Source organism: Sus scrofa, chromosome 6 (assembly GCF_000003025.6).
Source record: "Sus scrofa isolate TJ Tabasco breed Duroc chromosome 6, Sscrofa11.1, whole genome shotgun sequence".
Lineage (NCBI taxonomy): Eukaryota > Metazoa > Chordata > Mammalia > Artiodactyla > Suidae > Sus > Sus scrofa.
Window position 1 is genome coordinate 131,721,417 of NC_010448.4, and position 15,095 is coordinate 131,736,511.

Genomic DNA, 15,095 nt, shown 5'->3' on the forward strand with positions numbered 1-15,095 from the left:
CAAAACGATTTTAAAAAATCAAACAACACACACACACACAAACACACACACACACACAAAAACCCAAGAGAAAAATTGAACGAAAAAGCTTGAAGAGGAAAGAAATTGAGCAGATAAAGGGATAGAGGTAGTCAGAAAGGGGCCAGTGACGGAAGTGGGGACCAAAAAGGCCCTTGTGCTGGTGAGCAGGTGCAATCGCCAGGAACCCCACAGTAGGTCTCACATCCTGCTGTGTGTTCTCCCCTACCTATGTCACACAGGGCCAGCTAGGCAATGAGCAGTTGCCTAGAAAGCTGTAGCTTGGACTGCTGAGAGCTTTGGGGCAGGGTGGGATGGGGGTGAGGGCGTTCCCAGAGGCAGAATCAAACAGTGTCCACCAGCCAAGCTAAGGTTCAATTCCCAGCCACCACATTGCAGTCGGCCAAGTTGGAAGGACCCCAGTACTCAGTTTCCTCACTTGTGAGACCACTCACCCTCCACAGTTGTGAGAATAAATGCAATAAATCAGAAAGCTAACTATAACACTTGCCTTAATGGACTGCATTTCCAACAACTTGATTTCCAGGGAACCCGCAACTAGCTGGCCCGGGTGAGGTTCACACCATAAACTCTAGGCAGACATTGCAGAAATTTTTTTTGGGGGAAAAACAAACAAAAAAAATGGTACTATTTTAGTCTAAACTACTCATTATTCAGAGGAAAGGGTCTCTAGCCAAATGTTAAAGACAAAGCTAGATTATGAACTTGAAATGCCCTAAATACCGAAATACACACAGACCTGTGTACACATACACTCTCTCTCTTTCACACACACACACACCCACACTACTTAACTTTAAAACATATTAACTTTTAAAAGAGTTTAAGGGAAATGAAATATTTTGATTTTTCATGTGACTTTTTCACTCGTCATGGCTCAATTATGAAGGAAAATAAATTTATACATGAATAAATTCTCATTTTTTTGGTAATTGTTGATCACATTGACTGGGTAACAGTATTACTTTATTGGTCAGGTGAGGATGAGAAATTCAATGCCCTGACTCAAAATCTTTTGATTTTTTTTCCCCTACTACAACTGCCTCCTGATGATCTTTTGTTTAAATTACTTCTAAAGAGAGGAAATCAGTAACCAATCAACTTGACATTTGAGTACCACCAGCTAACAGGCCCACTTCGGCTAAGAGGCAAGGTAAATAATTATCTCTTACTAGGGGTATCTTCTGAAACTCTTAGACTTATTTAAATCGACTTCTTCATTTTCTTTTATAGCTTATAGATGGAAAACAAACCAACACATCTCTAACTAACAGCAGAGAAAGAGTCCACGATATAGAAGAGATATTCTTGGGACTCTGAGTAAAATCAGAGGTGACACACGTTGGTTAAATGCTCAAACTCTGAAGCTAAATGCGATGCTAGTGCAGGCTCGGTCACTCACCAGCTGTGAGACCTTGAGCAAATTATTTTTCTTCTTTTGCAAAAGTGGATAAAGAGCACCCTTCTCAGAGGATTGTTGAGAGGATTAAATGCAATAAAGCACATCATATTTAGTGCAGAGCCTGGCATCTATGAAGCGTCTATTAAATGGAATGTGCTAGCACTTTTATTCTTGTCGTAATACAGCAAAATTATGAAGTGGGACAGAAACATTTAATCTGAGCTATCTTCAAAAATTAGACAGCGATTCTTGTTTGGGGGCTCCTTTATTAGTGTTTAAAAGAATGTATTGTGTGGTATTGTTATGTTTTGGTTAAAAGCCATCTGTTTAAGATTGATATTTCCGCAGAGAAATATAAACGAATCTTTCATCTAATCAATACCTCTGATTTTGGGGGCTCTTTATAGTAGTTGTCAGCCTCTTTAAGAAAAAATCAAAAGATCAGTCATTTTTTGCCTAATAAAATCGAAGAAAGCCATGTTGCTGTGACTGCCAAAATGCTTTTTTAAAAGCTTAGTTCTGACATATGATTTTAAAATGCTTATGAAAAACCTATTCGGAGAACTATTTGAAAATTGATCATTCATCACTAGTCTCTTATGCTCATCCAACACTGGTTTACTTAAGATTAACTATGCTTTTTAAACATTTCTAAGAACTTGAATGAGCATATAGTAGAGGAATGTGTTAAAGATTCATGGGATAATTTTTTTTCCATGGAAAAGACTTTGGTTAACTTGAGTGTATTGGGATACCTGTTTTGTTTCTTATTTCATATTGATGAAAGTGCCAATATTGCCTGACAGCATTTCACAATGCATTACTTCAGAAAAAATTTACAAGTTAAAACAATAGACTTTAAAAACCATATTGACTTCTGTAGACTCGTTTCTGAGAAACTGCACATTCAGTAAATAGTGCTGCCACCAGAAAAGGGATAAAGACTCCAGAGAAGCCTTGTTAAGAGATGAGGAGTGGTCTCATAGCACTTACAGCTTATTATTAACAGAGGTATGTCATCCTGGCCTTGAGAGCTCCGTGCCCACGGTGTCTTGAAATGAACTTGGATAATATCCAAGAATTTCCATTAGTCCTATACATTTTGGAACAAAGCACCAGGAATGGAATGTGCATGAAGTACATGCTGGTTAAAAATGTAATATCCTTAAACATGCAAGTTTTTTGTTTGGTGCATTTATCTAACATAATGTGTTTCTATGATGGTTTGGACAAAGACTCAAAATGACATAACATAAAATTTGCATTTTCTACCATTCATATGATAATGAAGACTGTCATAAATTAATCTCCAAGTCCACTAGGATTCACTCATCCTTTCGCACTAATGCTTCCAGACTGGCAGTATATACTTTTTAAGGACCACAGTGAAAAGCATACTAATTTTATTACCCAGTGAGACAATCCTCATCTATATTCATCGTGCCCATAATTCATTGGAGATTTAATGCAACAATTTCACGAAAAGAGAAATACATAGAACACAGGATCATGTGAACTCTTGGTATGAAGTTTTATTTGTAAAACACTTCAGGGATTACTGTCTTTAAAGAAAATTTCAGTATCCATAAAGTATGAAAAGTTGTTTCCATTTCAGAAATTCAACTTGGATGCATTCTTTTAGGTTTTTCTACTTTAAAAGGATATAACTGCAATAAAAATTTTACCGAATTACAGTTGTTCACAAATCACTCAGTTTTAAGTCTGAGGTTCAAAGTTGAATCGATGGAAAATTACCTTTTCTCCTTACTCATTTAAATAAATACATAAAGTAGGCATCCTGAATACATTCCTATAGCAAGTGCACATTTTTTTTCTTTGGATATCGGGCAGTGAATTTGTGCATGATACTTCTTTTCTTCTGGGGTAAAGGCTAGTGACAGTGATTTTCTGTCAAATAGTTATTGCTGTTGTTTTTCCGGTAAAAATATATGTATAACCACCCTTGAATGTGAATGAGTTGGAGCTGATGGCATATTTAAGTAATTTATGGATTTTTATGGCGTCCTCTTCCACACAAATGATTTAAAAAGTCTGTAAGATGAACATTCAGGTGTATAAGCCATAATTCTTTTTCTATTGGTGAATAGAACAAATACATATATATGTGTATATATATATGTGTGTATATATATATGTGTATATATATATGTATAAAAGAGATCACTTGGACTAATATTTACCAAGCTGTACCAAAAATAAATGGAAATAATCATTCCTTATTAATAGACAAGTTGAGTAACTGTCTCTAAGAAAGAGTGTACTGGAGTTCCCGATGTGGCACAGTGGAAACGAATCCGACTAGGAACCATGAGGTTTCAGGTTCGATCCCTGGCCTCGCTCAGTGGGTTAAGGATCTGGTGGTGCTATGAGCTGTGATGCAGGTCACAGATGAGGCTCCAATCTCGTGTTGGCTGTGGCTCTGGTATAGGCCGGCAGCTGTAGCTCTGATTGGACCCCTAGCCTGGGAACCTCCACATGCCGCACACCGGTGAGACCTTAAAAAGACAAAAGACAAAAAAAAAAAAAAAAGAAAAAAAAGAAAGAAAAGAAACGGTGTGCTAACGACTTCATAGAAGTTCATGGCTGTGACACCACAAAGAGAAACAATTAAGGATGTGGAAATTGTATATCCAGGTGAAGTCTGGGCAGACTCAAAGAAACTACTGGGCTAATAAATAGATTAATGCATCAGTCAATAGATTAACAATTTTAAACCTAAGAAATTAATTTGTGCTGGGGGGAACCCTGGATAGAACTGAGAGCAACACCGATATATTTAAGGATGTGGAAATTGTGTATCCAGGTGAGGTCTGGGCAGACTCAGAGAATCTACTGGGCTAATAAATAGATTAGTGCATCAGTCAATAGATTAACAATTTGAAACCTAAGAAATTATTTTGTGCTGGGGGAACCCTGGCTAGAACTGAGAGTAACGCTGATATATTTTTAAAAAGAAATGTTTTAAAAGTGATTCTTCTTTCAGTGGCAAAGATGAATGACAGCTTCCAGATTGTATTCTATAATATGAAGACTTGTAAATTACTTTTTCTGAAGAGAACATTAACCATCTAGGTACTATGCACTTTTGCACTTGTTCTTGTCATCGCAGTTTTACGAAGAGCCTCAAGAGAGATAGCACAAATTGAATAATCAATGCTGCTTTTTTCTTTGTCAATTCATCATTGAACCTTGTTACTGAACCACTAACCCCAGTTAGCTTGTATACTAAGAAGTAAAGCTCATACGACATTGTAGTTTTACGCTTTGAAATTAAAAAAAAAACAAAAACACAGAAAATTAAAATGCTTCATTATATAATGCCCCCTTTTAGCAAATAATGTTTTGTAAACTTCTGAAAATTTTAGACAAGGAAATATCAATATCCTTGTTAGAGGTCTGTTAAATCTGTTTGAATATTAATATTTCTTAGAGACAATTTCCGGCTTGTTAGGTATTAACTATCTGTGCACACTCCTTCACTGTCACCCTATTATTAAATATTGGTAATATTTTATTATAATCTACCTTACTATATCCACATTTAGATATATATATATATATATATATATATAGTTAAAAATGTTTGTCTTATTACTATTTCAACTTAATAGGCATGACTAAGTGTGTCTACATGAAATAAAGTGATTTCTGACTTGGTGGAAATGCTCAGGAGAACCAGTAAGCTTTTGGTATAAATCTTGATGATGTAGACAGGAAAAATGTATTTGTTGAGATTCAATTATATGATTTTTTTGAACCTTTCCACGATAACAAACATTGTCATTCGCAGCTGCCTATAGGGATACTTATAATCCTCAAACTGTAAAAGTATGTTTTAGGATTTTCTTCTCAATACGGCTGAAAAGTCAAGTCTTTCACGAGGCTCAAACCCGACTGGAGAATTTCCAACCCATCTTCTTTTTTCGATTTTGTTTCAGCTCTGTTGCAATGCAACAAATACAAATGCTTTCCATGTATTTCCCTATTGAAACCTATCTGCCAGATTTTGAGCAAAGGTCGTGGACAATCAGAAAACAAATATATTCTTTTCAGCATATAGAACCCTCAGGCAACTGAATGGTTATACCTTCGCATCTCCATGGGTTATACTGTGAAAGACCAGTATATCCACCGGGAGTGGGGCAGTAAAGGACTCGTGCGTTAAAGCCAATCATGTATCATACATAAAAGTGGACATGTTAACTACTTGAAAAAATTCACATTTATTTACTGTCAAACCGTGTTAAACTTTACACTGAATATTAGTGATGGGCTCATTATTAACAGGTTTACACAAAGGGATGAAGAGAAAAGCAGAACTTTGCTGAAACAATTTACACTTCATTAGAACTTTATCATAAAATAAATTAATTACTAAATATAGGCAGAAGGAATATGGAGGAGTAATATTTATGTTTTATTTTATTTTTTAAAAAAGAATAGGCACCTTTTGTTCACGAGAAAGTTTGTGAGAAGTGCCCAGTGCCCTCTTGGCCCCCTGTTCAAGAACAAACAGAAGGTCACACCCAATCGTTTCTAGATTTCACCACATTTGTGCAAGGCATGGCGTAACTGGCTTCAAAGAGTTTTTTCCCCATAAAACACGTTCTTTTGGCAATAAGAAATTTAAATGTAAGAATAAGGACTAACTTGTCAAAGCAGAACACTGCATACAGTGGAAAATAAGTGAAAATGGGTAGAACTTACCATGACAAAGTGTAAGAAAAAACATTTCATAACATATGTGCAACCAAGAGCTTTTCACAATATTTTCTTCAAACTCTTTAAAATTATTTTAATGACAATTATATTTCAGTTGGACACAAATGTATTTATTTTACCCTAGCAATAGAACAAAATATAATTTCTTTAGCCATTTTTGAATAGTTCATTGTACAGTTGAGGAAACATATGAAATAAGGCCTGTGGCTTGATTGCTAGTGGTTACATGTTTTCAATCTTTGCCTTAATGTAAAAGGTTTGCAGTAAACTGCAAACGGATGCAGAATATCTCTCCTGCTTTTCCAAGTCTTGTCAGGAACAGTAAGGTACAGTAAATTTGTCCCACAGGATTTTAAAGCCTACGTCTTGTATATAATACAATGCAGGCCTACAAAAATGGTGCAGCCATATTTACAAATCGAGTTCACAAACTGCTGCAGTAAAATGGCTGGAAAGTTTCGTTTTGCTTGGTTCACAATTTTCTCTAAACAGCAGCAGAATCCTAAAATACCTGGTTGGCATCTCTTTTCTTTGTAACAAATAATTCATCTTAGTATACTCTGTGTATGTACAAAGTTTTTGCATGGTTTATAAAAATTCACAGAACGGCAAGGTTCAGTCATCTTTTGTACACGGGAGAACCACAGGTCAACAGAGGCATCTCGTCAAGTGGAGGCGGAGGGAGCTGTGGTGGGTCGGCGAAGCCTGTCTTTGTTTACCGACCCCTGCGTGTGGTCCCCGGCCTTCCTCAGCTGCGCTGCTGTTAAAGACTTGTCACCAGCTGCATCTGCCCTTCTCTGACGTCTCCTTCGGGGATGCACCCTTCCTTGTTGATGGGGAGGATGTACCCGTCGCTATTGCCCCTGCTGATCTGGTAGCACATCTGCAGCTGATGGCCGGCTCCCAGGTTTGGCATGCTCTTGTAGTAAATGTCCTCGTTCTCGCTCCTCCTGGACGGGGAGAGGTCTTCTTCCATGTCGGGGCTGCTCTCCTGGTAGGGAGAGTCTCTGAGGTTGGGCATGCTCGTGTAAAGAGAGTCCCTGTTGGGGGACTGGAGGTGGTCCTCGGCCTCGGCGGTCAGCTGCGAGACGTAGCTGTCCGTCCCCTCGGGCTTGGCTTTCTTCTGGGGTTGGTACAGGAGGGAGTGAGTCCGCTGAGGAATGAGGGGCGCCTCGAGCTCTTTGTGATGGAGCTCCAGCCCTGGGTTGTCGCCGTGCATCAAAGATGACGCGTCGGCCACGATTGCGTCATCTTCGCTGCTGCTCCCTCCGATCACGGGTTTGACGGGGAGCGTGAGCTCGAGGTTGTGGGCCTTGCCGCCGCCCCGCAGGTTGTTGTGCACTAACTCTGAAATGATCATTTTCTCAAAAGCGGTATCGTTCAGACTTAGTCCACAGTCCACGACCTGCACGCTGTCGTTATAGTCCCCCTTGCGCAGGGAGTAGCTGTTGTTAAAGTTACCATTTAGCGGTAGAGTATCCATGGCACTTGTATCCCTGGCACTGTTCAGTGAATGTCCTGAAACAGAAGAGGGAGGGCTCCATTACTGCCTCTGATCCGTCCCCAAGAATCTCTACTTCTTTTGCACAAAACTTTTTAATGTCGTTCAGGACAAAGTTGTGTTTGAAAGCTAACACTTGAAAAGCGCCAGGCTTTCCCGCATTCCCAACTGTCAACAGTTGCAGACCCTGAGATAACAGGAACGAGCGTGAAAGAATACTACTATTTTCCAGGGAGGGAGTTGGCATACAGCACGTTGCTTTATCAATTTGGGGGAGACGGTTGTTATGAATTGATTTGGGGTCAGATCTCTGACACTCTTACAAAGAAGACTTCACTCCATGCCCTTGCATAGTTAATGCAAAGCAATTCATTAGTGACGTTTACATTTTCGAGTACAAGACTATGGTTTATAAAAATAAAATTAACAGAATTTGTCCTAAACAACACTAAATTAAAAAAGGAATAAGTCACATACAAAAACTGAAGGCAAATGTACAACATAAACCCACATAACTGGCAAGCAACTCTTTAAACAACATTCTAACATTTCCTTTTTCTGGAGATGAGGTTAAAAAAAAGAATGAAAAAATGGACAGACACAAAGAAGTCGTGTTAAACAAAGACAGCCATCTCTCATACTGACGGGACCAGGGGCCCACAAGCACCATCCAACAACACGATAGACAGCAGGTGGAATGACTCACTTTGGACAACTCACATCATGTCTGTCTGCTCAGGCTATCTGGCCTAAGAGTAGCTGATATATAAAAGAAAGTAAAATGATTTATTGTAACATGATGAAGAATTTCTAAGCTTCTCAGCAACTTAGTCAGAGCAAGGGTTCAACAAATTAGATTACCAGCAACGGCAGCCTTTTACTTTTTCATTGAATGCTTCTCATGATTTTGAACTTTTCTTTTCTTTCTTTCTTTTCTTTTTTTTTTTTTTTTTGGTACTGATACTCTAATAGCAATGGCCCCAGGCTCCTAATGGTCAAGGTTGGCCTGCAGCCCTGCAATCTGCATCAGTCACAGTGACAGCACCGAATGAACCAGCAGAGTCTACTGTACGAGACTGGCCCACAGACACCATGGGCATGGAGTTAAACGTAGAAATGTTAGGAGATTTCTTAAGTATGGGTCACAGAAATTAAACCAAGAATAAATATTAACTGTGGAATGGGAAAAGGGTGTCAGCCTTGGCTAGTATATTTTTATCTCTAAAGGATGAAAGATTGGATACGTCTGCTGAAGATATGAAAAGAGGGTTTAGGAGGAAAAAAAATATGGTAACATGCTCTCTTTGAATCAGAGTTGTATTTTTCTACAGACACATAAACATGTAAACTAAGACATCACAGTGCTTCTCAGGCAGATGGAAAAAAAAATTTTTAGAGAAAATTAAATGGTCTGTACCATGGAAGGTTAGGTTATTCATTCGCAAAATCCTAGAGAAAAAAAATCACTTGTCTACAGATAGGTCTGGAAAAAAAAAAGAATGAAATGATGTTATTGAAATGAAACTGACCACTGTGAGGCTGCTGCATTGTATGCAAGGCTTGGAGGAGTTTAGGAAAAAAAATAATTCTTGGAAAAAACAGGAAATTTCCCTTTTTAAGTGCTCACTCCACTCTTAAAGCTGCAGATTATCCTAGAAAACAGAATTTCATGACCAAGCAGTGTCTAATAATTGCTCAATTAATTATCATTAGCAGAAAATGAGATCGTATTTGTTGTTGACTCACATTGTTTAAAAAAAATTCTGATCTGACTTCTACATTTGAAAAACTGACAATTCAATTTCTATGATGTTCCACATATAACAAAATGAACTTATGATAATTATTTGCAAGGCTTCCTTTAGGTCGGCTGGCACAACTCTCTAGCTTTATAAATTCATATTTGTGCCACAGTCTTTACAAGATCTACTACTAGAAAAAGTGTGATGTTTTAAATTATAAAGTGACACAGGGATCAGTTGCTAAGCATATGATTCCTCTGTAGAGGTGCGATCTTGACATTTCTCTTTCTTTGTATTGTTGCTTACTAAATATAAAAATATATACTGGATAATCCAAAAGGTGTTTTCTGTGATATACTGCAGATTTAAGCACATCTTTGGCTGGTTTTGAAGAGGCAACTTTTTCTGCCCAAGTTCAGGTAATTCACTGGAAGACTTTCCACAGCCTGTAGCAAGATTACTGTGGGAATGCAGAAATGATAAGTCAATTATTAAGCATTCTGGTTGACAGTACCTCAGGCTTTAAGGAGCAAATTATTTCAGCATTGCATATACTTAAAGTATGGACAGCCTTTGCTACAGACCTCTATTACTGACAAAAGGCAGTACAGATAGATGTACAATTTGAATCTGGTAACATTTGAGTTGCAAATTGTGAACCACTTGCCCGCTGAGTCTACTTCATGACTGCTAGTTATGTTTTAATTGTGCCGGTTAAAAATCATGCTGAAAAAATTTACATTTGATAGGCAAAGTTAAGTTTTACTCCCATACTTGTCTCTCTGTAGGTTGCTAGAGGAAAGCATAAGGAAAGTAAGAAAAACAAGAGAATGAAAAGAGAAGCTGCAGTTAAGAAAGAATTTTAAGAAAAACAAACAGAAACGAAGTTCTGTGTTTAATTTAGTGGCAAATATCAATCATAAATAAAGATTATATGCTAACAGTAATTAGGCATTAACTTTCACCAAATCTTGAAAATTCTGTTAATATTAAACACATGTATGCTTTTTGAAATATATAAGCTATTAGAAAACAGTAAAATACAGGATGAGTTAGTGACAATCTCTCCCCCCTCCCCCAATTTAAAAAAAAAAAAACAAAACTGTAGGTATAAACTGACTAATATTAACTTTAATCTCAAAGTTTTTTAAGAAAAAAGAAAAACTACCATAAAGCTGCACTATACTATAGTTTGATTACATTGATAATGCTGGATGTAGTTTTCTATACCTAGGCATCCAAATTATCTTTATTAGCTATAATTCATGCCAGAAGCAAATTCTGTCAGCAAGCTTTAGAATCAACTGAATAGTATATTACATAGATAGGATACCTCTAAATGATATAAATCTTGAAGATGGGCTCTCAGACCATGTGCTGTCAGTCCTGTAATAATATATTAAGATTTATGCCACCTGTGTCAAAAACATGGATAATTATTGGTAAATACTATCACGACTGGATTTTTACTATAATATAGTGCAGTTTTAGAAGCCTGGCATGGGTGATACCATATAATTCTTTTTAACTGAGAAATTAAGGATTAATAATAAATATATGGCAACTTGAGTATTCTAGAAAAAGGGCAAAGATCAGAGCTCTGTTTAGCAGCAAAGAAAGGTAGTTTTATTCTTAAGTATAAGCACACCTGGTGAGTTAAATACAGGAGCTGAAGGGGCATTACATACAACTGTTTCAGCGAGCAATGTGTTATAGGGGTTGTTAGTGCCGTGGGGTCGAAGAAGAGGGTTTGTTAGTAGGTAATTGCCAGTCATTCCTAAAGCAAAGAAACAGAAAAAAATACATCAGTTCTCTTATTTTTAGTGTTACAGTTGCAGTAAAGTACTTTTTGTATTCACCAAGGGTAGCGGATAAGTTGGCAATGGAAAAAAAAATCTGCTGAAATTTTCTGACTGTATTTGAACTACTAATTTGAAGGAGAAAGGGGAGAGGGAAGTTAAATTTCAGTAATTCACAGGTGCTTTCTAAGTCCCCCAAGTAAACACCTGCTGAGGATGACATTTACTAATTTATACAAAATCACTGTTAAACAAAAATGGCAATTAAATGCACAGAGATCAACATTATGTTTCAAGATGTTACTGCTTAATATTAAAAACCTAACCGCTGAAGCCCAGAAGAGGGAATCACAAACTTTCAGAATTTACAGGTGTGGGATTATCCCTCATGAAAACATCTGTGTTAATACCAACTCTGATACAAGCAGGAGGAAAAACAACTTTCACAAACAGGTAAAAAGTATGACACATTGCACCAAGCTTCGCTTAGTAAATGCAAGAGCACACATGCTGAGGGGAAAAAAAGAGACTGTGTATAATGAATTATTAGACCATTCACGCATTCTATGTAACAAGAATTTTCCTTCTGTAATCTTATTTGCCAGGTTTCATAAATGAACCACTGAATAATTCATTTCCTTTTCGGTAGTCATCTTAACAGAATTAGGTAAAACATCAGAGCAATGGAATAAACACACATTTCACTCATTCTAATTGACAAATTACAAACCTTTCAATACTTATCAAACATATGTTTTGCATAGCTAATGCAATTTGGCTAAAGGTATTTTAAAATTCGAGTTGGTTTTGATGCCATACATATTCTTACTTTTTTCATTTTAAACCAGAATCTTATCAGAACAATGTCAACAATGAAAAATGTCTTTAATATTTCATTGTGATAAAATATAACATACTATATCATATTACAACTCAGTACATCAAAATTGAAATTACCTGGATAAATTACCTTTCCAAGATATATGCAGTAATACATGATTTTTTTCATAGTAAACTGAAATTTACTAAGTTTGTCTCAGGAATATGTCTGTATATGCACTTGGACCCTTATCTTGCTAAATTATTTTATTTGCCACCTGATTTTAAGTAAGAATTACAGTGATTAAGTAAGTTTGAGTGTAGCTGCAGACACATTAAAAAATAATAATTCAGATATAACAAATTAGTTTGCAAATCCTCATGTAATTTAATTATTTGTTTATGAAGAGTTACTATAGATGTTTTTTGGCATTTACCTATACCTTTTTGATAGAAATGTAAAATAGAATTTTAGAAATAAGAATTTTCACTGTAAAACTGACGCTATTTAATGTAAACAGTAGTTATTCTAATAATGTTTCAAGAAGAAAACTTTTATAAATGTCTCATTTAGAAAGGATAAATTTGTACTCACTAGGAAGACATTTTAATCTGTGACAAAGTATGTTCTTAGTAATTACTTTTTCCAGTCTTATTCTGTTCGTGTAGAGTTTAAAATCATACTTTCTACATTACTGAATTTATATGTACTTTAATAAAGGACAAAAGATGACTCAGTTTTAAGAGCTTGTGATATAAACCCCTCTGAGAGAAAAATTCAGCATTTTATCTAGAATTATTGTAACTGGGCAAAAGGTGCAAATGTTAAATTGTAAATTCATATTTTCCTAGTAACTGACCTTGATTAAGTGTTGAAGTGCTATTGATGTCACCTGAGATAAAAGAAGATTCAGATTGTTTTCTCACAGTGTCATTCCACATCCTTCTTATACGACTCTATTAACATAAAATAGCAAGAGATATGTTATGTTAGTTTTCCCAAGCTTACCTGATATATATATATTTTGGGGGGGTGCACCCACAGCCTGTGGAAGTTCTGGGGCCAAGGACTGAACCTGCGCCACAGCAATGACCTGAGACACAGCAGTAACAACACCAGATCCTTAACACACTGAGCCACCAGAACTCTGCAAGCTTACCTTATATTAAAGACACAAAAATGTTACTTTAAACAATCTGTGTAGGATTGCCTCTTGACCAATTAAAAAAAAAAAAAGTGTATTGATTCTGGTCTAAAACTAAGAAAGCCTATACTGCTCTGGAGCTTCTCTATCAAGGAGTATTTAACCTTCCAATCTTAAAAGAAGTTTTTATTTATTGTCTTTTTTTAAAGTGGAGATGATTATTCAACAAATGTTTACTGAACGCCCACTGAGTCCTGTGCTATGGGAGCTAAGCTATCAAATGATGAGGACATACTTCTTAAAGAAGTATAGCTCTCAAAAAAGGATGTTTACCCCTAAAGAAACACCTTAATGAAATACTTAGCAAGAAATTAAAACCAAAATACTAAGAAGGCAAGTATTTGCTATCTAGATTATTATAATGAGGAGACAATTAGTGCACCTGAACAGAACATGTCTCATAAGGCTTTCTATAAAGAAGGTTAATTAAAGATGCTGTCAAGTTCTTTGTCACCTGTGTGCCAGAGGAATACCGAGCACTGGTTCTGGTCGTGGATGCCTTCACTGAACTGTGGGGGCTTTCGGTTGGGAGGCCACCGCAGCAATATGAGTGTCTGAAGCACTTCCCGTATTCTTTTCGTACCTGCATTGAATAACCATGAGACCAAGGGATTAACATCAACATGCTTGCTTCTCTCTCTCCCGTTAAATGAACAGTGGAGATAAAAAGTTCCATGAACAGTCTTCCGCGGAGATTACAAAATCAAGTTCAACTGAAACTGCTGACATGGTAACTAGAGTGGCCAGTAACATCTTTAAAATGTGAAATAATATGTAGAAATGCTTTATGCTGTCCTTATTATGCAAATGTTATTAATTAATACATTGGTAATATTTGAAAAGCCTTATTCTCACTATGTCCTTTCTCAAACCCAATTTTTTATTTCCTGCTAAGAAAGCAGGATAAAAATTTAGTATTTTCCTTGCTTAATTACATTTAACCACTTGTAATTCAGTCATCTAAGTTTCATTTGCTTCATGTCCTCATAGGTAGGTCAATACATTAACTTCTTTTACTAGATTGCATAGTGTTGTGGGTAACCTCTTTATAATGACAAGACTACTTTGGCACGAGAATAAAGAAAAAAAAGTCCTTTGATACATATGCCATTAATTAGGATGGAATGTTTTCTTCATTTTGTGATGTGTCTAAGCGCTAGCACTTAGTGTAGAGAGTCTAAGATGCCTATTCACTTCATTAACACACAGGGGAACTATTTATGCAATTTCCATTCACATTAATGAGTTACCCATGTAATTTCCCTTTTCCCCTGAAGCCTGGATATATGAATAGATAGAAAAGTTGTCAGGCCTAAAAATTAAAGTTTAAACTTTAAAACGTGAGGTCCAAACAGCTGTTAAGGAATAGGGCCCTGCTTAGAGAAGTGGTCAAGAATTCAGAGTTGGGGAGAGATCTGGACTCTGAGCAGCTATACCAGCATATAAACACGCTTCCTTGTGGCAGGGAGCCAACTCTGAAATTACAACACAGAAGGAGAAGTTGCCTAAGAAATTATTTCTTCTAGTACATTTCAAAAAACACTCAAAGGTTTTTTTTCCCCCCTTTACTGTTCTATGCTCAGTATCTGCCTACGAAGACTATAATTTTGACACTTATTCCTTGGGAAATTAGAGAATTAAAGTCACCAGATGACTTTTTAAATCTAAGTGGACTTGCATTTTTCAGCCTCTTAGCTTTATTTAATTATACCCATTAGAACAAATAACAATGGGGTTGAACTTTCAAATCATTTTCTTGGCCTAAATATGCTCACTCAAGCAGTCAGAACCATGACTTTTACTAAATCATCTTTTATCATATTCTTGACAACTCACCCTAGGAGC

The 15,095-nt window shown here is 36.5% G+C and overlaps 1 protein-coding gene across 49 annotated transcripts in view; it reads right to left on the reverse strand.

The window, feature by feature from the left end:
- ADGRL2 (adhesion G protein-coupled receptor L2) overlaps positions 5,666-15,095 on the reverse strand; it is a 639,025-nt gene continuing 629,595 nt past the window's right edge. For 19 of the 49 annotated variants that reach the window (XM_021096376.1, XM_021096387.1, XM_021096375.1 and 16 more), the window contains 4 exons: positions 13,705-13,833; positions 12,906-13,002; positions 11,076-11,204; positions 5,667-7,702 (listed from right to left, as the gene is read on the reverse strand). In XM_021096376.1, the coding sequence (XP_020952035.1) occupies positions 6,948-7,702; positions 11,076-11,204; positions 12,906-13,002; positions 13,705-13,833 (1,110 nt within the window). In that variant the 3' untranslated portion in view covers positions 5,667-6,947. Of the gene's footprint in view, positions 7,703-8,391; positions 8,445-9,102; positions 10,220-10,760; positions 10,843-11,075; positions 11,205-12,905; positions 13,003-13,054; positions 13,140-13,704; positions 13,834-15,095 lie in introns of those variants that run through there. The other 30 variants (XM_021096396.1, XM_013988857.2, XM_021096392.1 and 27 more) reach the window with 11 other exon arrangements.